The 23,239-nt window shown below is 32.2% G+C and overlaps 1 protein-coding gene and 1 pseudogene across 5 annotated transcripts; both read left to right on the top strand.

The window, feature by feature from the left end:
* The first annotated feature begins 462 nt into the window (after nucleotides 1-462).
* LOC107006940 lies at nucleotides 463-12,749 on the top strand. Of its 5 annotated transcripts, XM_027913418.1 has the most exons (10): nucleotides 463-666; nucleotides 1,263-1,654; nucleotides 1,759-1,887; nucleotides 2,982-3,062; nucleotides 4,367-4,588; nucleotides 4,689-4,799; nucleotides 6,462-6,572; nucleotides 6,690-6,773; nucleotides 6,866-6,928; nucleotides 7,213-7,433. In XM_027913418.1, exons 5-10 carry the CDS (start codon nucleotides 4,369-4,371, stop codon nucleotides 7,410-7,412), a joined length of 789 nt encoding a protein of 262 aa, XP_027769219.1. In that variant the 5' UTR covers nucleotides 463-666; nucleotides 1,263-1,654; nucleotides 1,759-1,887; nucleotides 2,982-3,062; nucleotides 4,367-4,368; the 3' UTR covers nucleotides 7,413-7,433. The 5 variants fall into 5 exon arrangements, with proteins under 5 accessions (XP_027769219.1, XP_027769221.1, XP_027769222.1 ...); XM_027913420.1 differs by lacking the exons at nucleotides 1,263-1,654; nucleotides 1,759-1,887; nucleotides 2,982-3,062; nucleotides 7,213-7,433 and adding exons at nucleotides 11,475-11,603; nucleotides 12,651-12,749; XM_027913421.1 differs by lacking the exons at nucleotides 1,263-1,654; nucleotides 1,759-1,887; nucleotides 2,982-3,062; nucleotides 7,213-7,433 and adding exons at nucleotides 11,574-11,603; nucleotides 12,651-12,669.
* Nucleotides 12,750-13,050: 301 nt separating this feature from the next.
* LOC107006908 lies at nucleotides 13,051-19,612 on the top strand (annotated as a pseudogene).
* The last annotated feature ends 3,627 nt before the right edge of the window (nucleotides 19,613-23,239 follow it).

The raw sequence follows: 23,239 nt of genomic DNA, 5'->3' as shown, positions 1-23,239 counted from the left end.
TTTTTTTTTTTTGAACCAATTCATAAATATTATTTTTTTAATGATTACTCCTAAAAAGGCACCCATTGCCAGATCATTCTCCATTGATAACATCAATTGTTGGTAAGGAATTATAATAAAATATCTCCCCTATTTAGAAGAGGGAGTTGAAGGACTAACACAGCTTTAAAAAGTTGTTCCCAAAGCTATTTAAATTGTACTTTATTAGAAGAGGGAGTTGAAGGACTAACACAACTTTAAAAAGTTGTTCCCAAAGCTATTTAAATTGTACTTTAAATATATATACATATATATATTTTACTTTATTTAACAAGGATAATTATGTAATTTTGACATCAAAATTTAGGAGATTTCAAGAGGATGAACAAGGGCACATGGGTAATTTCGCTATACTTTTTGATCTGTACATTTGTTGTGTATCCACTTTACTTCTTTCCTTGTTTATTTCTCCTCCACATTTGCTCTCCCATTGTTCTACATTGATTTCTCCTCCACAGTTCCTCTCCATTAATCTCCATTTATCCTCAAATTTCTCTTCAATGTTGCTGTCCAGGTAATACAAATTAGAGGGTTTATTTCAAAGTAAAACGATTTGGGCAGAATTCTAGAAAAGTCGACATAGTGGTCAGAAATTAGAGAGAAGAAGACGTGTAGAATACAACTCAGGTAACAACCTTTTTGAGCTTAAATTTGAACAAATTATTGTTTTGTTCTTGCATGCAGCATCAGATTTGATTCTTGTAGCCATGAGACAATTTTGGTGTGTTTTGTTTCTGGTCTTCAAATTTGAATGCTTGGCATAAGTCTAAGCCTAGGAAAACTTTATAGGAAAGCCTATTTAGAAGAGGGAGTTGAAGGACTAAAATAGCTTTAAAAAGTTGTTCATCTCTTCCGTTCATTCTACTGGCAACTCCCTGTTTCACCATAGAAAAACTGTTAACGATGGAATTAATCAATGTGCACAGTATTTTGTGACAAATCAGAATGTGCATGTCCAGGATGAATCCAAAAGGGGGATTTCTAGGAAACACAAGATAAAAATACAAATATTTAGGAAATCATGAAAGAAAGCTCAAATTGAAATGCTTACCGGTGAACATATGAAAAATAATAGAGCTTCATAGTAAATGAACAAAGGTTGTTGATCTTCTCAACTTCCTTGTCTTCTCTTTTGGATCATTTAGTTGATTTTGACTGAAAAAATCACTGCTATTTCAATTTTAATATTGGTGTTAAGTGTTCTCCTTTTTACTTTTTGACAGAGATTTCTTCTTACACCAAAATTTGGAAATGCTAAGTAAATATTTCTAATCTTCCTTTCATCTCTTTTATTTTTTTTTTCTAATCGCGTTTGGCGTTTTCTCTAATCCATTCATTAGAGCATATTTATTGGAATCTAACAATATTTTTGGGTGTTCCGATTTTTCTACATTATGGTTTGCTATTTTCTTTCAAGGGTGAAGTTCTGCCTTTCTTTGCACATAACATGTTTGATGAAAGTTATGTTCAAATTGTTAGATTAATGATCCATTGATTCATAGTATATATGGATTACAATTATCGGTGAAAGGAAAATGACCTCTTCACTACGATTGAACATGAAAGCAAAGGAACACTAACAATACTGAAACTTCAAGCAGCTACACCTATGTTGGTATGGACACATACCTTTCTTAAAAGAAAAATATAGTTGTTGCTTTTTGGGTGAATTTGTGACTTCATGTTGTTGATAATAGTTTCCTTGATGAACAATTTCAGCACTTTGAACATTCTTCAGCTACAATTTGTTGAGGCCAATCGTGAAACAACTTTGGTAGAACAACTTCTGTTTGGCATGTTTGTTGTTACTCCTGTCTTTGATGAGAATTCATTGTTGCCTTTGATGAGGTTGGCTGCTATGGTTTGATACCTCATTTTGAGGTTGAATCATTGTTGCGTTTTGATCTTTTTCTACTCCATTTTTTTGATGTATTTTAAACCATGGATTGCTGATTTTGTATCGTATTGCTGCTGAATTTTAGACTAAGCTATTTGTTACAGTTCTGATCAAATTTCAGTCTATTGTTGCTATGTGTCGAGCTAAATTTTGCTACACTTTTGTCTATATTTGAGCCAATGGTTTGGCTATGTATTTTGCTAAACTTTGCTGCACTTTTAAGTTAGCCAACTGCTGCATTTTTGTCAAAAATATTGCTGCTACAAATGTTGCACTTTGGGCAGAAATTGAGGCTTAAGGATTGCTGCATTTTTGCTAAACTATTGCTGCAATTTTTAGCTGATTGGGGTTCTTTATTGCTCTGCTTTTTTTGCTGGTATTATCGCGTTGGTTGCTAGAGATGCACTTGCGGTTATAGTAAGTGAAAAACTTGATAGAACAACTTACTTTTTTTCTTCAACAACTTTCTTTTTTTCTTGAATAATCAAATTTTCCAGATAATTAAGACTAATGATAGTTTACGAGAGACAACTAAAACATCAAGTTTAAGAGTCTTTAACAATTCAACATTTTATTTATCTATTTATCTTCGTGATACTGATAATGATGATGTCACTGGCGTGACAAAGAGGTCCATTTTAGAATGTGCCAACTATGAGAAGAGGTGGTACAATATCAAATGTCTCAAAAGCCAATGCTCACATTCCAACCCAAAAATGTCAAATTATTGATACTTCCACCTAGAATAGAACTTACAATTGATAATTCTACATATAAAAGTGTGTACGAGGAGATCACATAAAATCCCAACTTCTCTATCCTTCATAAGAAAGATCGATATCTCAACATTTGACTCTGTAAAATTAATGTGATCAGTTAAATAATTGTGCTTATTTGTCTTATTTTCATTCTAATTTTTATTTTCGTGAATGCTACATTGATATTTCTCAATTGTATGTCCTTTTTTTCGCATTTATTTATGTATTTTTTCCATATTGCATTAAATTGTAAATTAGTTTAACAAATCATGAACTACTTGAAACAGGAATGGAAGAAAATAGAGATAATGTGTCTGCCCTGTTGTTACCCCTGTCTTTGATGAGAATTCATTGTTGCCTTTGATGAGGTTGGCTGCTATGGTTTGATACCTCATTTTGAGGTTGAATCGTTGTTGCGTTTTAATCTTTTTCTGCTCCATTTTTTTGATGTATTTTGAACCATGGGTTGCTGATTTTGATCGTATTGCTGCTGAATTTTAGACTAAGCTATTTGTTACACTTCTGATCAAATTTCAGTCTATTGTTGCTATGTGTCGAGCTAAATTTTGCTACACTTTTGGCTATATTTGAGCCAATGGTTTGGCTATGTATTTTGCTAAACTTTGCTGCACTTTTAAGTTAGTCAAGTGCTGCATTTTTTTCAAAAATATTGCTGCTACAAATGTTGCACTTTGGGCAGAAGTTGAGGCTTAAGGATTGCTGCATTTTTGCTAAACTATCGCTGCATTTTTAGCTAATTGGGTTTCATTATTGCTCTGATTTTTATGCTGGTATTATCGCGTTGGTTGCTAGAGATGCACTTGCAGTCCTAAGTTATTTCTACAATGAAAAAATTGATTACTATATGCATGGTATTACAGCTAAAACTCATACAGAAAAATGTATTAAGACTTAAGAACATCTATATGCCATGCTTGAAGATATTAAACAATTACTACATTTTTTTGGTGCTATATCTTATAATATACAAGATACTTAACAAACTGAAAGGAGATTCCATACAGAATTACATAGGGGGTATATAGTTCCACATATCTACACTGTAATATATCTTGATTTTCATTATAAGTTGTTCGCATCCGTTTTACCTTGAATAGCATCTTATTCATGCTTTTAGCTGTCAAGTGATAATTTCTAAGCAGTTGCTTAGTATAATATAAATATGCAAAATTGTAGAAAAGTTGACATAGTGGACACAAATTGGTCGGCTTTATGTCTGACCTTGAGCCAATTTTTAATAACATTAGTTAAGGCATGGGTACCTATAGATTTTAATTTCAAGAAAATATTTGTTTAAAGATTTCTGGTTAGGATTTTAGGGAGAAGAAGAGGTGTTTGCATAATAGTCGCGCATTTTAAGGATAATTTGCTTCGTATCTTGAAATAATGTTTGAAGTTCTTCCCCTTTCATTGTTTTAGCTGTAGATAGATTTAAAGATTATCGATATCTCAATATTTGACTCTGTAAAATTAATGTGATTAATTAAATAATTGTGCTTGTTTGTCTTATTTTCATTCTAATTTTTATTTTCGTGAATGCTACATTGATATTTCTCAATGTATGCCCTTTTTTTCGCAGTTATGTATGTATTTTTTCCATACTGCATTAAATTGTAAATTAGTTTAACAAATCATGAACTACTTGAAACAGGAATGGAAGAAAATAGAGATAATGTGTCTACCCAAGAAAGAACTTCTGAGAGAAATTTGCGTCGTCGTACCAAATATGCACAGATGTCACCAGAGAGAAAGCAATTATTTTTATCCGAGCTAAGAGAAAAAAGGGCTGAGTCAAAAAGGCAAACACTCCTTCATCAATCAAATACTACTTGCGCTCTTAGAATTATTAGTTCTTCATTATCTCCTCAGGAAGGTTAGCTGAGCATATTCTTATCTTCCTTCTATCTTCTGAATATCTACAGCTATAGTTAGACGCTACTACTCTTACTATAACTATTTTCCTCATTTTGTAGTTGAAGCTTCTGAAGCCACAAACCTACCAGTTACTTTAACTACAGGACAGCATCAATCAAATAGTACTGGCGCCCTTACAATCAACACTTCTTCGTTATCTCCTCAAGAAGGTTAGCTAACCATATTTAGGTAAATCTGTTGAAAAAAAAAAGACAGCAAAATTGTGTTAGTAGTTTTCACGTATATGATCAAACATAATGGATGCGTATAATGTGAAACTACTAAAAGTTATATATATGAACTATGTATACCAAAAGTCATAGTCAAATTTTAATAATGGGCAGATTAAGAACTTTATGTAGCAAAAGTTGTTACCAAATTTAATGGAGAGATTCATAGTGTCTTGAAGTAACTAATTTTTGATTAAGTTTACCGATTTAAACTTCCAATTTATAAGGGATTTCTTACCAAAGGTCATCAGAACAGGAAAGCAAATAGAAGCATAGTGCACTTACGAGAAATAATAGCTGAAATTTCCCTATTGGGTTGGGGGTTATCGAATCTTCACAGTTCGCATGAGTTGCTTCTCCTCTGCCTTTTTTTTGTTTGATCTGCTAAGAGTTTGGTTTCCATATTGTGCTTTCTTCTATTTTTTATATGATTATATATGAATTATTTGTGTATATTGTTGCTAAGTGAATGGTTTGTCAATTACAAATAAACACTTCTGAGCCCTAGGAGGCCCAACATTTTATTTGTGGGAATGTTAGCACCAATATGAAGAAATGAAAAAATATCATATCATTATAACAACATTTGCTTAGAAATAGGTATAAAAAAATTGTTCAGTTCATTACATGTCAAGTATTTATTTCGGAAGTCATTACATGTTGTGTTATTGTTCCAAGACATAACATGCTCTTTTTGAAAGCTTTGATAATTCTACAGTCATATAAATAATTTTATGTTGCTGCCAGAGACATTTTGTTCTTACCACAGTAGTTGTAAAATGTTGCTTCCTGTTTAAATTTAGCAAAATCAAAAGGAATTACTTCTGCTCACAAGCTAATTCTAACAAAAAAAGGACAACTTGTGAAATGATTCTGAGTCCTTGGGATGAGTCATTAGCTGCAATTCTATGTTCTCCTCTAATATAATCAATATTTCCTTAAAATATACCATCTAAAATATACATGTAGAGGACAGTTCATGTTGTATGTGCCAAGATTCAACTATGGATACAAGCAATCATTTATTTGTTGAATGTGAATATGCTACAAAAGTAAGAGATATAGTAACTCAATTGATAAAAGTCTGTCTACCTACAAGAGGTTTCAAGGAAACAGTAGAAATGATCAAGATAAAACATTGGAAGAGTTTGAAGAAGCAAGTGATAGCAGCTGTGTGGGGAGCAATGATATATCATATCTGGAAGGCAAGGAATTAAAAACACTTCAAAGGAGTGCATATGCAATATACAGAGATAGTGAACACAATTAATAGAGAAATGGGTGAAACAATATTAATGTTCAATAATACAAAAAACCAAGTAGGTGTAGTCGTTTTTTGGAAAAATTATGTAATTACATGTCTTTACTTTTCCTCAATATGTTGAGGTTTGGATGATTATAAGTCTCTTTTATGGTTTTTATGTTAATAATATTCACATTGGTTGCGAAAATACTTGAAGTTCTCTTTCAACCATCAGATGAAATCATCTTGGTCACCATTTTGTAGTTGCAGCTTTGAAATGTGTCTTCTGAATATCTATAGATATAGTTTGACCCTTCATCTCACCTACTCTTACTAGAGCTTTTTTCCTCATTTTGTAGTTGAAGCTTTCGAAGTTACAAACCTACCAGTTAATTCAACTACAGGAGAACATCAATTAAATAGTACTGGCGCCCTTACAATCAGCACTTCTTCGTTATCTCCTCGAGAAGGTTAGCTAACCATATTGTTACCTTCCTTTTCTTAAATCTGTCTTCTGAATATCTATAGCTATAGTTAGCTGCTTCAGCTCAACTACTCTTACTAAAGTTATTTTCCTCATTTTGTAGTTGAAGCTTCTAAAGCTATAAACCTACCAGTTACTTCAACTAAAGGAGAAAGTATAGTTAATTGCTTATCTACCTTTGAAGTAGGTTAGTTCAGAAATATTACTTAAACTATTTTGACTATATTGATTTTTAATAATTGGCTAACTGTGTCTAAATATTTTTATTCCTGATACTAGGATCAACGTCGGGTGCATCTCATGCTGCAAGCAGATCAAGTTCAAGACGTACTTCAAATAGAGGTATGCTTCTTTCTACCATAGTACTAAAAAAAACATGCACTGTTCTGCCTTTATGTAACAAATAATTGCTTTTTACCATGCACAGGTAGAAATAAGTTAGAAGTAAATCTACAAAATGATAATTTATTGCTAAAAGATTACTTACTTTTAAAGAAAATTCCAAATTGCAAATTTTGTGCAGCAAAAAAGGTTTCAATATGAATCACCAGGTTTTTGTTGTAATAATGGATCAATTAGGCTAACTTCTCATAACATGCCTATTGAGTTGTGAAATTTGTTCTTAGGTGACTCCAAAGAATCCCAACATTTTCGCACTTACAGTAGAGCCTACAATAATATGTTTGCATTCACTTCACTTGGAGTACATTATGATAGAGAATTAGCAAGGAGAAATCGTGGCATCTTTACATTTAAAGTCCAAGGACAAATGTATTACTTCATTGATGATTTGATACCCTCAGGAGGAAAAGGAAAAAATTTATAATTATATTTCTATGATAATGAAAATGAGCTAACAAACTGAATGGCATTATCAAATAATCTTAATGAGATAATTGTTACAAAGCTCATAGATATACTAAAAGTTAATCCTTATTTTACTTTTTTAAGATTGCTAACAGCTCTTCCAAATTTATCTGAATTTTATATTGCTCTAAACTCAAGTTCCAATTTAGACCAAAGAACACATAGCTTACCAACTGCATCCGAAGTTGGGGCAATTTGTATTGAAGATCAATTAAATGATAAAATTTCCACACCACATATTATAATTTACACTCATAGTAACAGAAGTCAATTGGTAAATTACTATTATGGATGTTATGATCCATTGCAATATCCACTGTTGTTTCCTTATGGTCAAAATGGCTAGCATTGTGGTATTAAAAAAATCAAGAAATACAATTATTCCAACAGACAAATTTACTGTGAATATGAGCAGCTACCAACTATAATGAACATCACTTCTATTGATGGAGTCCTTGACATGGAATCTAAAGTTTTATCAAAAGGATTGAGAAAAAGAGAAACTGTTTCCTGTCGTGAATATTATTGTTATAAATTCAAATAGAGATGAAGAACCAAATGAAACTTTACATTCTGGAAGGGTATTTCAACAATACATAGTTGACCAATATATAAAACTAGAGACACAAAGATTATATTTTATCTTATTTAATCAAGATCTATTTAGAGTTGAAGCCTTCCAAGGAATCATTGATTTATTAAGGCAAGGAGAAAGAGATGCTTCCAATATTGGGAGACAAAAATTTCTTCCTGGTAGTTTCATTGGAGGTCCAAGAGATATGCGTCGAAGATATATGGATGCCATTGCTTTGGTACAACATTTTGGAAAACCCGACATATTTTTAACGATGACTTGCAATCCTTCTTGGCCTGAAATACAAGAACATTTACAACCAATGGAAGAAGTTCAAAATAGACCTGATTTAGTTAGTAGAGTATTCAGAGCAAAAGTAGAAGAAATTAAAACTGATATTCAAAAAAGAAACATATTTGGAAAGGTTGCAGCTTTTATGTATACAGTTGAGTTTCAAAAAAGGGGTCTTCCCCATGCCATTTTCTCATTATTCTTATGGATGGATATAAATTGTTAACACCAGAAGCATATGATAAAATTGTATGTGCTGAACTACCTGATCCCCATATTGATCATGATCTATACAAACTTGTGACCAAACACATGATTCATGGTCCCTGTGGATATTTAAATCCTTCAAATTCATGCATGCAAAAAGAAGGAAAATGTAAATTCAAATATCCAAAAGAACTTACTGAACAAACAACCAAAGGAAAGAATTCATATCCCCTTTACAAAAGACCAAAAATGATCACACCAATCAAAGTCAGAGGATACAACATTGATAATTCTTGGATTATTCCGTACAATCCGTATTTACTGAAGAAATTCGGTTGTCATATGAATGTTGAAATATGTTCTGACATTAAGGCTGTCAAATACATTTACAAATACATTTGCAAAGGACATGATAAAATTGCATTTTCTGTACATAATAATGATACTAACATAGAAATAGATTAAATCAAAGAATACCAATATGCTAGATGGGCTTCTCCACCGGAGGCTGCATGGCGTCTGCTTGCGTTTGCGATAAGTGAAATGACTCCAAGTGTTTGCCAGTTGCAATTGCATCTTGATGGACAACAATTTGTTTCTTTCAAAAATAACCAAACTGTGGATCAAATAATAAACAATCCAATGATTAAAAAAACTATGTTAACAGAATTCTTTCTTATGAACAAATCAATAACGATGCTATAAATCTGATTTTACTGTATAAAGAGTTTCTCCAACACTTTGTATGGTCATCATCATACAAAATGTGGTCGAGTCGAAAACAACGACTTACTATCGGGCGTATTGTCACATGTCATCCAACCGAAGGAGAAATATATTATCTTAGGTTGCTTCTAATGAATGTAAGAGGACCAACATCATACGAAGATCTTCGTACAATGAATGAAAGATGCTACACTACATTTAGGGAAGCTGCAGAAAAAAGAGGCTTATTACGTTTTGATAACAACTTAATTGATTGTATGTCTGAAGCAGTAAGCTATCAAATGCCTTATAGTTTAAGAAGACTATTTGCAACATTATTAGTTTATTGTAATCCTGGTAACCCAATAGATCTTTGGAAAAAATATGAAGACTCTATGTCAGAGGATTTTAAAACAATTCCAAATGTTACAAAAAATGATATTCAACTGTTAACTTTTAAATCATATCAATGAAATTCTACTTTCAATGGGACATAACATAAATGAATTCAAAGATATATTTGGAAATGTTAGCTCTTCTAGAACAACAAATGAGGCAAAAGAAATATATTTTGTAAGAAATATAATAGTGTCTGAAGAAGATATACTTCTATAAAGCAAATTAAATATTGAACAAAAAGAACATATAACATGATTCTTGAAAGAGTATATTCTAATAAATCAGGAGCTTTTTTCATTGATGGTCCTGGTGGAACTGGAAAAACATTTCTATATCGAGCTTTGTTGGCTGCTGTAAGAACAAAAGGATTCATAGCTTTGGCAACTGCAAGTTCTGGTGTGGTAGCTTCAATACTTCCGGGAGGACGAACAGCTCCACGTTTCAAAATTCCTGTTGACATCGATGACAATTTCACTTGCAATATCAGTAAACAAAGTTCGTTAGCAATTCTAATTCGAGATTCAAAACTAATTGTTTGGGATGAAGTCTCAATGGCAAAAAAAAACATGATTGAAGCTCTTGATACACTTCTAAAGATCTTATGAATACAAAAGCACTGTTTGGTGGAAAAGTAGTAGTTTTGGGGGGAGACTTTAGACAAACACTTCCTGTTGTTCGTAGTGGAAAAAAAGAAGACTTTATAAATCAGAGTTTATTATACTCCCGTATTTGGAATCATCTTGAAAAATTGTGCTTATCTGAAAACATGCGTGCGAAAAAAGATCCAGCATTTTGTGCATATTTAATGAGAATTGGAAATGGATAAGAAAAAACTAACAATTGCAACAAAATTGAAATTCCCAATAATTTTATCATTCCCTTTACAGATGAAATAGAATTTTTAAATCTTTTATTTAATGTTACTTATCCTGATTTGCGTAAATTCTATTGTAATCCATCTTTTATGACTTCCCGTATTATTTTGACAACAAAAAATGATTTTGTTGATGAAATAAATGACATGCTTATACATCGATTTCCCGATGATGCTACAGTATATACAGCTATTGATGAAACTATAGAACCAAATGATCAATGCCAATTTGAAGATTTTTCGCATACCTTACATCCTGCTAATTTACCACCTTATAGATTAACTTTGAAAAAAAATTGTCCAATTATATTATTAAGAAACTTAAATCCTACTGAAGGTTTATGCAATGGTACACGATTGATATGTCATGATTTTAAGTCAAATGTTATTAGTGCTACTATTTGCAGTGGTGATTTTAAAAATAAACATGTCTTTATTCCAAAGATACCATTACTAGCATCACAAGATGAGAAACTTCCAGTTCCCTTCAAAAGAATACAATTTCCGATAAGATTATGTTTTGCTATGACTATAAACAAAGCTCAAGGTCAAACATTAGATTTTGTTGGAATATATTTGCGTGAACCAGCTTTTCACATGGACAACTTTTTGTTGCTTTATCTCGAGCAAAATGTTCAGACAATGTAAAAATATTAATACGTCCACCAACTGCATAGGACACGGATGTTCATTCTACATATAATGTAGTTTATGACGAAATCATTCGAAAAGCATTTTCATGATACTTTTAAAAGTAATAAGTGTAACAAGTAAGCATCCTTATGCTAGATGTTGTGAAATTTTGGATTCCTTTACTTCATTTGTTTTTAAAGCTAACTAGAAGTTACATTGCAATCATATCAGTTCAACATTTGAAGTTTTAAATTTCATCTTTCAATTCAGAATGTTCCTGTCCAATTAGTCAAATTTGAAATGGTTGATTTTGACTAACCTAAATGCTAACATTGCAGCAACAACTTTTCCTATAAGGGTAACTATTTTTATAGTTCTAGCTGAAGGAAATGACAGAGAAGAACTACCTCTTAATGCTTCAAATTTACTTATTTCAGATTATACAAGTGCAAATAAGTGATGATGAGGTAATCAAAATTTCCAGTCATTACGTTAAACCAACTAATGCTCTTAACTTTTTTCACTGTTCAGTGAATTTTTCTTGCTTATCTTCTATGTTTGTTTGTTATTTAACTTCTCACACATCATTTTGATGTTGAATATCTATTGTATTTTGGCCTTTCGCTGATTCTTTTTTTGTGTTGTATTTTGAGCCGCGGTTTGTTCTTTTTTTTTTCACCAGATTTCAGTCAATGGTTGCTTTATGTTTCTTCTTCAGTGTTCCAACATTTAACCTATATGTTTTGCTGAGTTTATTTGGGCTTTTGTTCTTCGCTCTTTTGGATTATTTTTATTTAATGATGTTGTTAGTGTACTATATAAACTTGAAAAATCTGCGTTGTCAGCTTCTCCTTCTTCTCTTGCTTCTGCTCTGATTTTTCCTCATTTTAGTATGCTTGATGCTATTTTTTTACTTTGTCAAGTGTTTTAACATCTTTTTATGACGCTGAGAGAGGCAAAAGAAGTATTATACGTTATTTCTTCACTTATGTGTAGGTCGCTGGATCTATTTTCTTAGCAATTTGCTGATTACATTTTACAGTAAACACTTTAAGTTTAAGTTTTACTTCAACATACCCCTCATTTTATCTTACGTTTTACGCTTATGATTTTGATAGTTGATTCCTTTATATAACTTATAACTAAGATTTAAAATTGTTTAAGTTAAGTATTTCTGCAGCCAGTTCATTTGACGTTTTCCATAAGATGATTCAAAATTGGATAAAGCTTAAGTTTGATTAGGATTACAATTATTAAATTACAATGAAAATAAGTTGGTCAATGATTTTTTTGAAAAAATTCATTCCTAATTATCATGGCATTCTATAGTATAATGCAAAATTATGTACCTTACTATTGTTATTTCCTGCATTGCATCACTCTGTTATATTTTCCATCTTGGGGAAGTATTAGATTAGATATAATACTACATTACTACTTAATTATATAGTATATTTGTCGTCTTTTATCATGATATGTTAAGTGGGCTAATATTGAGCCTCTCTACCTCGCAGTTGTAGTGGTATTCTCCTAACGGAATAGAGAAATTTCAAGATTAAAATCTGTCATTAGGATTTTTTCCCCGTGTTTCCATTTGTAAGACTTGCCATGAGGTGACATGATTCAATAACAACTAACTCGGGTACACATTTGAAAAATCTCATTCTTGAGATTTATAGAGTGTTTTTTCGTTATTGCCTCTCTATTTCTTAAAATTTAAAAGAAAGATGCCATATAAATGCATGATTGTGAATTGTTGATTCAAGGTCTATTTTCTCCAACGGCTTAAAAGAATGTTAATGCTTCATTTCAAATGTTACATTCAATGATCAAGAAATCTGGATTTGTTTTTCTTATCTTTACTCTCTTTTACATTGAGATTTTTCACCTTCTATGTTTTCTTCTTGCTACACAGTTACCCCAGTGAATTCCACAGCTGAAGCATTAGATGCACTGAACACTTATGGATGTTATATAGGTATCGTACTTGCTGAAGCCTCCCTTCTTATTTTCAATGAATTTTTAGTTTCACCAAGCTGGACATCAATTTGAAACACAATGTTCAGTGAGCTCTTTTCCATTTTATTTTTCTAATTGAAGTAGTAGAAATCACGTACAAGATATCCTTTATTGCCTAATGAATCTTTTCTTTTCCTCTCTGATTCTGTTGTGGATGTGAAAATCATCATTGGTTGTCTATAGTCTTAGAATTTCATGTATTTGATAATTTTGGGAAGGTATCGATTATATACGTATTTGACTGAAACACTCTCATGTTGTCTTCCATTAGAGGTGTATCTTTCTAATCGGAAAGAAAAATAAACGTACTTAGTGAAATTGAGGAAGGGCCTACCATGGAAAAGAAGAACAATCACTCATATGTTACTTAATAATGACATTTAGGTTGCTTCAATAGATATGATACATCATTTCAGTCCTCATTTTATTATTAGAATTACCTTGTTATTTGGCTTATGAAAGAAGTTTGAGAAAGCTAGACTTGAGTTCAATATAACGTCCATTGTCGCAGTACATACTTAAAAAAATTAATTTGGTGTATAGAAGTCTGAGAAAGCTAGACTTGAGTTCAACATAATGTTCATTGTGCACCACATGCTTAAAATTTTGAGTTGGTGTATTGCAAGTTTGGTAAGCAACACCATGGTAGTAAATTGTCAATGGAATATTTTTGTAGAGATCTGCATTGTTTGTAAGCTAAATATTGAATGCCCATCTTGAGGGAGTTCTGAAAGTGTTGACATGAAAATTTAGAAAAACAATTTGATACTTTGTTATTTTATCATCAAAACATCCCAATTGTAGAAGGACAAATGCAAGGCATGTAATGTGGGCATTCAAAAATAGATTCCCTTGGAGAAGTTTTTTTTTAATTGGCTCTATGTAAGTTTTTATTGAACAAGTATCATTATGCCCTATTCAGATTACAGAATTCACAGTGAGTTAGCTTCTGAGTTAGTTTCCAGTGAGTTAGTTTCCAGGGAATTTACATGCTATGTACTTAAATGAATATAAAACTGTTTTTACTTTTCTCTTGGTTGCCTTTTGCTTCAACACTTAGACCTCATACTGTTGAAGAATGCACTCACAACTTCAGTAGAACATTGGACAAATTGGAACATGTCAATCACCAAGTATATCTGACCTGGTTCACTAGCAAATTGTCTGGTCCTTTTCGAATTTAAAGAATATGTCTTACTAATTATGTTATGTCCAGGTAACAAGATATCTATTATCTCAAGTAGTAATTTATTGGTTTTTACAGACATTAAAGCTTTATGTGTATAATATATATATACCAAATGTAAAATTAAACTTGGACAGGAGTTAAAACTTGCTACACTACCATTTTGTTACCTCAAAAATAATATACTTATTTTCAGTTTATTTTTATATAGTTACAATAACTCTTAATTCTCAAGCAAATTCTCAAAAAATCCTAAGAAGCAACTTCATAGCAATCACTCAAGATAAATACACAATACATATACTTGAACAAAGATAAGTGATTTCTGCCATTTTTATTTTCTACTCCATATTTATGAAGTCAGAATTCCTTCTGTGCTCTTCCTCAATCAATTAATTTAATAATACAAAAAACAAAAGTAAATATAGAAAATTACACCATCTCACTCTCATCCACAAACACAAATGACAGAACTTCCAAATTTATACATCTAATAATAATAATATAAAATTATGGAGCTCAAAAACAAACTTGGACCAAAGGCTATTCAAATTCTACTGTCAAATGTAATAACTTCTTTTTCTGGCGTACATCATTAAATTTTACTATCAAATGCAATAATTTTTTCTCTTTTTTGGCACAATCTCATTGGCTGCCAAATCCATCAATTTTAAAGAAGACACCTGTACTTTTATATAGTATAACGTGTCTACTTTGTATTGTATATTTATTTATATACATATATACATTATTACTCATTATTCATCATTACTCATGAAACACAAGTTTGTCATCCTTTCCCTCTTCCCATTTTCAATTTTTCTTGCAGATTTTAGATGTCACCAAAGGAGAAAATCAATATGAAACAAAATTAAACTTGTTATTTTCACTTAAAATTCTAATTTTATTACTACCAGACAGATTTGAGGATATTATATTTTCTAATGTTTCACTAAGTTAGGGATAATTATGTTCTTGCATGTTCTGAATTTCATTACAAATATTCCTATTGTACTTTCATTACAAATTATATACTTTTAGTATGTGGAAGACAATATGTTCTTGCATGTTCTTCCTAATTTAATTGTTCATGTTCATTCAACCACATAAAAGAAAGGACTTTCACTCAATAGTGATGCTATCTTGCAGATACTACTGCTTGGTTAAATATTTCTAACAAACATGGTACTAAGATTGAACATCGATCAAATAGCATTAACAACACGAGATTGGATTTGCAAAGTTCAAATTGTGGAAATCGGACGCCAGAGAGAAAGCCCTGACAAGAAATGAAGATTCCAAAATTTGATTTTGGAAGATGAACAGGTGAGCTCATTACATTTAATCTCATGAATATTCTCCTTTTTTAATATTTACCTCATATGAAAATTTTTGTTTTGTTTTACTATTAGTAAATAGTTTGACTTATTCTCAGATCTCTACAACTCTTACTTTCAGGAATGCCAAATAAAGGCAATACTGTATGCCGATGAAATTGAACAGTATGCCGAAATGCTTAAACTCATGAATACCTATCTCATCTCTACCGCAAGAGTCAAAATCTCCAAAACTTCACACGGCAAGCCGATACATAAATTTTACTGGGTTCTTGACAAAGAAACAATAATTGAACATATCACACCATCTAATAGAGTTGAGAAACCACTTCCACCACCAACCAAGCTGAATATCACAACCTTTGACCGCATTCCTCACATGATGCTTTATTCTGCTGTTGAAATCGGTATATCCATCGTAATAACTTTTACAACAGTAAAATATACCTGCTTACTGATACACACACTTACAACATTTCATTCTTTATTATATACGCAGATATACTGGCAATCATTCTTCGTTGTGGTCCTCAAAAATACGCAGGTCGCAGTCATCATAAGTGTCGAATAATTATCATTTCTGACAATCAGTAAGCATATCTTCCCTTATATTTTCCCATTTAATGAAAATATTTTGAATAAGTAAACACTTTTATTGTTTATTTAATCGTACCATCACTTATCATCTGGTTGTTATCATGGTACTTCAGGAAAAATCAATTTCTCCTCACTCTATGGGAGGATTTCGGAGAAATTGAAGGACATGAAATCGAAGCAAAAATGGAAAAGAGACGGATCTTATTGTAATCCTTGGCAGGAATATAGGAATCTGTATTTATCAAGGTACATGCATTGAACTTTTTACCAACATAATTTATATAATAACAAAACGTTATGCAAGCTTTATGTCGTATAGGGTTGTCACTGCAGAGTAGGTACAATTCAACAATACACGTGGCTCCTAATTACCCACAGGCAGTATAACTCACCAAATGGTACTCACATTCTATCACTATTCTCTAGCTTTAATTTGCATTTAAAGAACCTATTAAACAAACTATTTGTTGTAACAATAGGGAAAAAGAAAATAAATCAATGTTGTTAAGTCGTGCGTCGGACAAAACCTCAACAAGCTCATCTGCCCCTCTCATGGTATTGACTCCTGCCGGCCAACAAGTTGTCTCTATTGAAGAAATTTCATCACCAACTTCTGTAAGTCATACTTCAAGCTGATAATTTAAGAGTTTGCATATTTATTAAATAATAAAAACAAATTTTATTTATTCATCAGTAACTCAACATGTATTATGTATATGATATTTCGCAACAGATGGGACTCTTCTATGTTGAAGCAGAAATGGCCATATCAGATGAATTGCAAGATTTTGTGTACTTGAATGCTCAGGATGCAAACAAAAGAAGCGCACAAAAGATAGAAAGGATTTTCATTGTCCAAAATGCAATCGGAAAACAACATTACTTCCTCGATATTTCTCCTTCTCCTTCGTCTTTGTTCAATTAATATATCTACTTAAGAATACATGTTATGTGCTATTGATAACCCGTATATATGTTAGATGTTTTATTGACCTCCTTTTTTAAATGCTGACTGATGTGTATCATTTATAACATAAAATACTGACAAGTTTATACCAAATTGACTTTACATTTGTTGCTTAGTATTTCTAAATAGTTTTACTTTAAGATAGCCTCATTTAGTACAATTATATGTTTGAAAAAATAATAATAAGACCTATACATATACAGAAGCATTAAATTATACTTTAACTATGTAAGTGCCAAAATCGAAAACACTTTTTGGTAGAAGGCTGTCCTTCAACCTCTAAAATTAATAGATCACACACATAACAACAAACATTATTGATATGTATTAAGAATGAATCATAAATTGTCCCTATAATAATAAAAGAGAAAAGCACCTTAAATCAAATCTCAAATAGTCAGAAAAAGGAAAAGTAAGAAACACTCATATTTTTAACTTATCATGATTTCAGGTATATCTTTCAAATTGATCTTACTGACGGTACGTCTACAGTCACAGCATCTATCTCTGGTGAATTGGGAGAAAAACTACTCTCCATCACAGCGGAAGACATATTTGACATAACTTGTGCTAAGGTGATCTCTTATTCCAGCATACACATCTATTGTCACAAAGAGTTTCTTCTCACTCTTTACATTTACAGAGGCAATCATTGCATGTTAATCATGTCCATGAGATGTTGTCCAACAAACTATTTCAAATTCAGCTAAGGAAGTCATCTTGGGGTACCTCAAACAACACACAAGCAACTTACTCCATTATTTCCTACATGGAAAAGCAACATACTCCGCCAACCACTATTGATAGGAATTCCAAAAATATAAGACCTTTGGAGATAAGTGAGATGGCGGTGACAGAAACAACTACTGCAGCTGGTTCTTCAAATGAAACTCTGAAATTTGAACCACCCACACCAACAAAAAAACTGTAAAAGGTCAGTCTACATCTAATTATCACATTTATTATTGAAAATCAAACTATAAATCACAATGATTAACAGTTCAAAACATTTACAAGTATTTGAAATTTATTAAAATTTAAGAGTAGAATCATTTGCAAGTCAACGTTTATCCATGTTGTTAGCGAAAACATGAACGAAACATTGAGGTGTCTTTCATTCATTTACAGTGCTTTCAGTTTTGCTTTAATCAAAGGATCACTACTTTTTGGCCTCCTCCACTGCATCCGTACAAAACAATAGAACCTCTTGATTTCATATAGTGTGAGAGACTTGCTAAAATTTTTTGTACAAACAAGAAAGTCATAAAAAATTTGAAGAAAATCAGGTATACCATGCCTCTGTTTGCATCTTTCGGACTATCTGGTTAGAAAGAAAAGAGAGATGTTTTTGAAACTCCAAAAATTCATGTGTTTTGTAAACAATAGATGCCTTCAGAATTAATGTTTTGATGTAGGAGACATGGTAGATGACATTTCTCAATAATTACAGTTCATTGAGTATTTGACAATATATCAGCTTTTGTTAATGTATTTTATCTTGTTGTGGATGTAAGCGTTTCTCTGATTAACTTAAATCTTATGATAAACAGACCACCCAACAATATATATCAAGTGATGAGCTTCTGCAATAGCATAACATATATCTTCCCAACATTTACTGTGTTCAAAATTTTACCATTTTCCAGTTTAATTTCTGGGAACTTTACATTATTACTTACATGAGCATCTTGGTATAGTTTCACTGAACTCCCTTTACTCACTGGAAAATACGAATTTCTCACCCCTTAATACTGAGGATCTGAAGCAATCCCGTGTTTGTACAATGAGTTTATCTCAAATTCTGCCAATTATCTCATGTGTTATTGCCTATTTACATACAGGACAATGACAACATCCAGCTGATATGAATTTGAATATTGTATTTTCACTTTTTAACATACCTTAATTTTTCTAATTACAGGAACTTCCTCACTTGATTTTGTGACTTTTGCTTAATGAAGTTTTTGGATTCTCAGTCGATTCAAGTTTGCTCAATAGGGAGAATGAAATGAATCAGTTAACTTTTTGTCAAGGAAATGAATCAGTTAACTTTTTGTGAAGCCTTCGTTATTTAGCTTCGCTGGTAATATTATATCCCACATTTTTTTGTCATATATACTTTCGAACGGTTTCACTTTTGTCATTAACAACTCAACTTTCTAAATTTACTAACACTAACAATTTTCTCAGGAACCCCTAACAACTCCCTATGCTATGGTTTTGGGAATGATGAAGAAGATCAGCAACTAAAAATGAACAGCAACATCCTCTACATATGATATGATAAACAATCACATGTTGATCTCATATGTCAAAAAAAAAAATTTTGATTTTATTATATTAGTTAATATGGATCATCTTGATGTCCAATATCAGTTGTACATATATTCTGAATATCTCTAATAGTATATAACATATCACATTATCCATCTTCTGCAACAACTATCATCAATGATTCATTAATACTGATATTTTGACTATTGGGCCCGTGCTTGCCACGGGCCTTCCCCATCTAGTATATATATAAAAGGCACTCATCTGGTCAACAAATTGGAAAGGCAATCCATTATTTTTCCTACCAACTATCCTACTAGTTTTATACATATACATGAATGTAGAATTTAACGAAACATATATGCAGAGAATGCATTACCTGAAGTTCTTTATTTGTTGCCGCCACCGTCAGTTCCTCCTTTTCCCTATTTTTTTCTGAATTATTTAAGTACTAAAAGTGATAGGTNTATTTGTTGCCGCCACCGTAAGTTCCTCCTTTTCCCTATTTTTTTTTCTGAATTATTTAAGTACTAAAAGTGATAGGTTTTACCCACATATTTTATTAAATATAGGCTAAAGGGTATAGGGTCTAAAATAAATTATCACTTTATCCCATAAACTATTGATTAATTAACTTAAGTTAAATAAATATTCAAAAATTCTAAAGAGGAGCTTTTGGGTCATTACATTACCAAGTCTTCTCATATGTATGCCAAGCCATACACTAGAAGAATTGATAACTTCAAAATTCATGTTGTTTACCAACCTCCCAAATTTCAACAATTTAAGGGCAAAGAAAATCTGAAGAAACATGTTGCACACTTTGTGGAGACATGTAATAATGTTGGAACCTATGGAGACCATATTGTCAAGAACTTCATTTGCTCTCTAAAAGGAAATATCTTTGATTGGTACACGTATCTCGAGTTTAATTCTATCGATTCTATAGCACAAGATGTACAGTGAGCAAGATAGAACTCACAAATACTTTTCAAAGGAAGGATGAATTGGTTATAGATTTCATAAATTGATGGAGGAACGCGAGCCTAAATTGCAAGGATAAGCTTAGTGAAGCTTCTTCAATAGAAATGTGTATCCAAGGAATGCACTAGGAGCTTCTTTACATATTATAAGGAATAAAACCAAAATCCTTCGAAGATTTAACTACTCGTTCTCATGATATGGATTTGATCACGTCCTTTGCTGGAAAAGATATAACATTTGTCCTTGATCCTTGCAAAGAAAGAGACAAGTAGGAACCCAAAAGATGGAGAAAATTTATGCCTAGGAATGTCACCAAAGAATCTATGAATGTGAATGTGTCATCTGTGAAGTTCACTATGAATGAAGACATAAAGCAAAGTGTGAAAATGATTGTCCAAGAACGTTTTGATAAAAAAATGACACTGAGGAAGATGCAATGAAAAAAATTCCCTTCTTGGATTCTGATGTTTCAGAGATTTTCGATGAGTTGCTCGAGTTAAAGCTCATTGAGTTGCTAGAGATGAAGCGACCTGATGAAGCTGTAAAAGCTGATGACCCAAATTATTGCAAGTATCACAAACTTGTGAGTCATTCTCTTGAAAAATGTTTTGTCTTCAAGGATAGAGTGATGTGATTGGTTAACAAAAATATAATTGTCCTTGATTATGAGAAGGCTAGTTCTAACTAGATCTTTATCACGTTTGGCTTGATCCGGTTCATATATATATCCCTAGAAAGTATGAAAAAGAGCCATTGGAGCAAGAAGATGATATAGATGGTGATAAAGGCTGGATTCTTGTGACTAGGCGAAGACACAACAAGTCAAGATTATGAAAAGAATCATCCGACCAACCGATTATAAGGAAAATGGTGAGGAAATTGGAGAAGTAAAAATAAATCAAGCGCCCAAGAGTTTAAAGGTAGAAGACCATAACTACCAGAAACCCCGACGTCCTGTGACTCTAGAGAAATTCTTACCAAGTTCCTCTTTACAAATTCTAATCAAGACAATGTCGTTACATTATGTTTCAATGCTGATAAAGATGAATTAATGAAGGGGCCTCCTAAGTAATAATGAGTGAGTCTCACCAAAAGTGTCTCCTAGTGCCAAAGAAAAAGCAAAAAGGAAAATCTCGTCAATGATGTCTCCTTCCTTTACTGAAAAAACCTATTGAACCTTCTTCCCAATAAGCATATGCATGTGAAACATTACACAACCGTCATTTGTATATGGTGGGTCATGTGCTAGAGAAGAAGATAAATAGAATCTTAATAGATGAAGGATTGTGAGTTAAATTTCTGCCTATTCACACATGGAAGGGATTCGACATTATGGATGAAGAGCTTAGTGAATGTCGTTGGTTGATAAAAGGATTTAATCAAGGGGACAGCGGTCCATCGGCTCTATTTAATTAGAAATCCACATGGAAGATTTGCGATCAACCGCATGGACTCATGTGATCGATGCAAAGACTTCATACAATATTTTACTTGGCAGGCCTTGGGTACATGAGAATAGAATTATTTCATCTTCTTACTATCAATGTTTGAAGTATCTTGAAGGAGGGATTGAAAAAGAATAGTTGGAGATGATAATCCTTTCACCCAAGTTGAGACACACGCCGATACAAAATTTTATCAAAAGGCGGAAATGAAATAAAAATAGTTGCAGATGATAATCCTTTTATCGAATTTGAGACATACTTTGTGTCACGATCCGAGATCACCCCCGAGTCGTAACACGATGTACTTGACCCTAAAAGGGTCTTGTACAAGCCTATGAGCATTCATTGCATTTGATATGAAAATAGTGCGAAACTAAAACTCATTTAATTCTAAAATATTAAAACTTCATTTAAGAAAAACTTGAAATACAACAAAAGTCTAGTCTCACATGACCATCCTAGACCAAATATTAAACATACTAGGGACACAACCCTTTACAATCGAAAATAACTACTAAAATGTCAATTACATAAATTAAAGAAACATAAAGTCTTGTCCTCGAATCATGAGGACATACCAAATCTTGGAAGAAAGCAATCCAACATTCAAACTAGCTAGAAGGAATATGACTTGCCGGAACCTACAATTGTAGTAAAACATGAAGAATATGAGTTAGTACACAGAAATTGTCATGACCGGAGTCTAGAACCCAGACGAGACCGGTGTCGTTGACCTCTTAGAGGTCGCAGATAAGCCTACATACGTCATCATTACTTCATCTAGGTTAATTTTCGCGGAAAATTTGAACTTTTTGTTACTTAACATTCATTTATGACATTCTACTTAAACTCATAAACGTTCAAAATCAACCATCTAATATTAAGATCATCAAATGAAAGAAATAGTTCCATACTGCATTAAGTGTATACGTGCCAAAATGGCACCAATACAATGTCTGAAATAAAATGAGAAAGAAACACTAGTGGAACATACTCCACTAACTCAAACCTATATCTAAGCTAGAATATAATGGGCAAGTGTCCTAGAAAGAATGAGAGCCTACCAAGTCTGGATGAATGCTCCACGTTCGGATAGCTGCAGTGTCGTATCGTAAGCTCTAGTGTCCGCCTGTGCCTGCACCTAAAAAATGTAGAGTAGTATGGGATTAGTACACACTTGTACTAAGTATGGGTATATGCAGTCACACACTAAGGACATGCATGAATAAGAATAGCTCTTTCCTAACAATATGATTTATGGAAAGTCAAGTCAGTTGACTTGCCAAATTGGGAT

This window comes from Solanum pennellii, chromosome 12 (assembly GCF_001406875.1).
Source record: "Solanum pennellii chromosome 12, SPENNV200".
Classification (NCBI taxonomy): Eukaryota; Viridiplantae; Streptophyta; class Magnoliopsida; order Solanales; family Solanaceae; genus Solanum; species Solanum pennellii.
Note: the sequence above shows the minus strand (reverse complement) of the source record. Positions and strands in the feature narration are given on the sequence as shown.

Coding starts and splice junctions, on each gene's coding strand:
- LOC107006940 (XM_015205445.2), top strand. CDS start 4,369: ATGGAAGAAAATAGAGATAATGTGTCTACCCAAGAAAGAACTTCTGAG. Junction 4,589..4,688: donor TTCATTATCTCCTCAGGAAG/GTTAGCTGAGCA, acceptor CTCATTTTGTAG/TTGAAGCTTCTGAAGCCACA. Junction 6,929..7,212: donor AAGACGTACTTCAAATAGAG/GTATGCTTCTTT, acceptor ATTTGTTCTTAG/GTGACTCCAAAGAATCCCAA.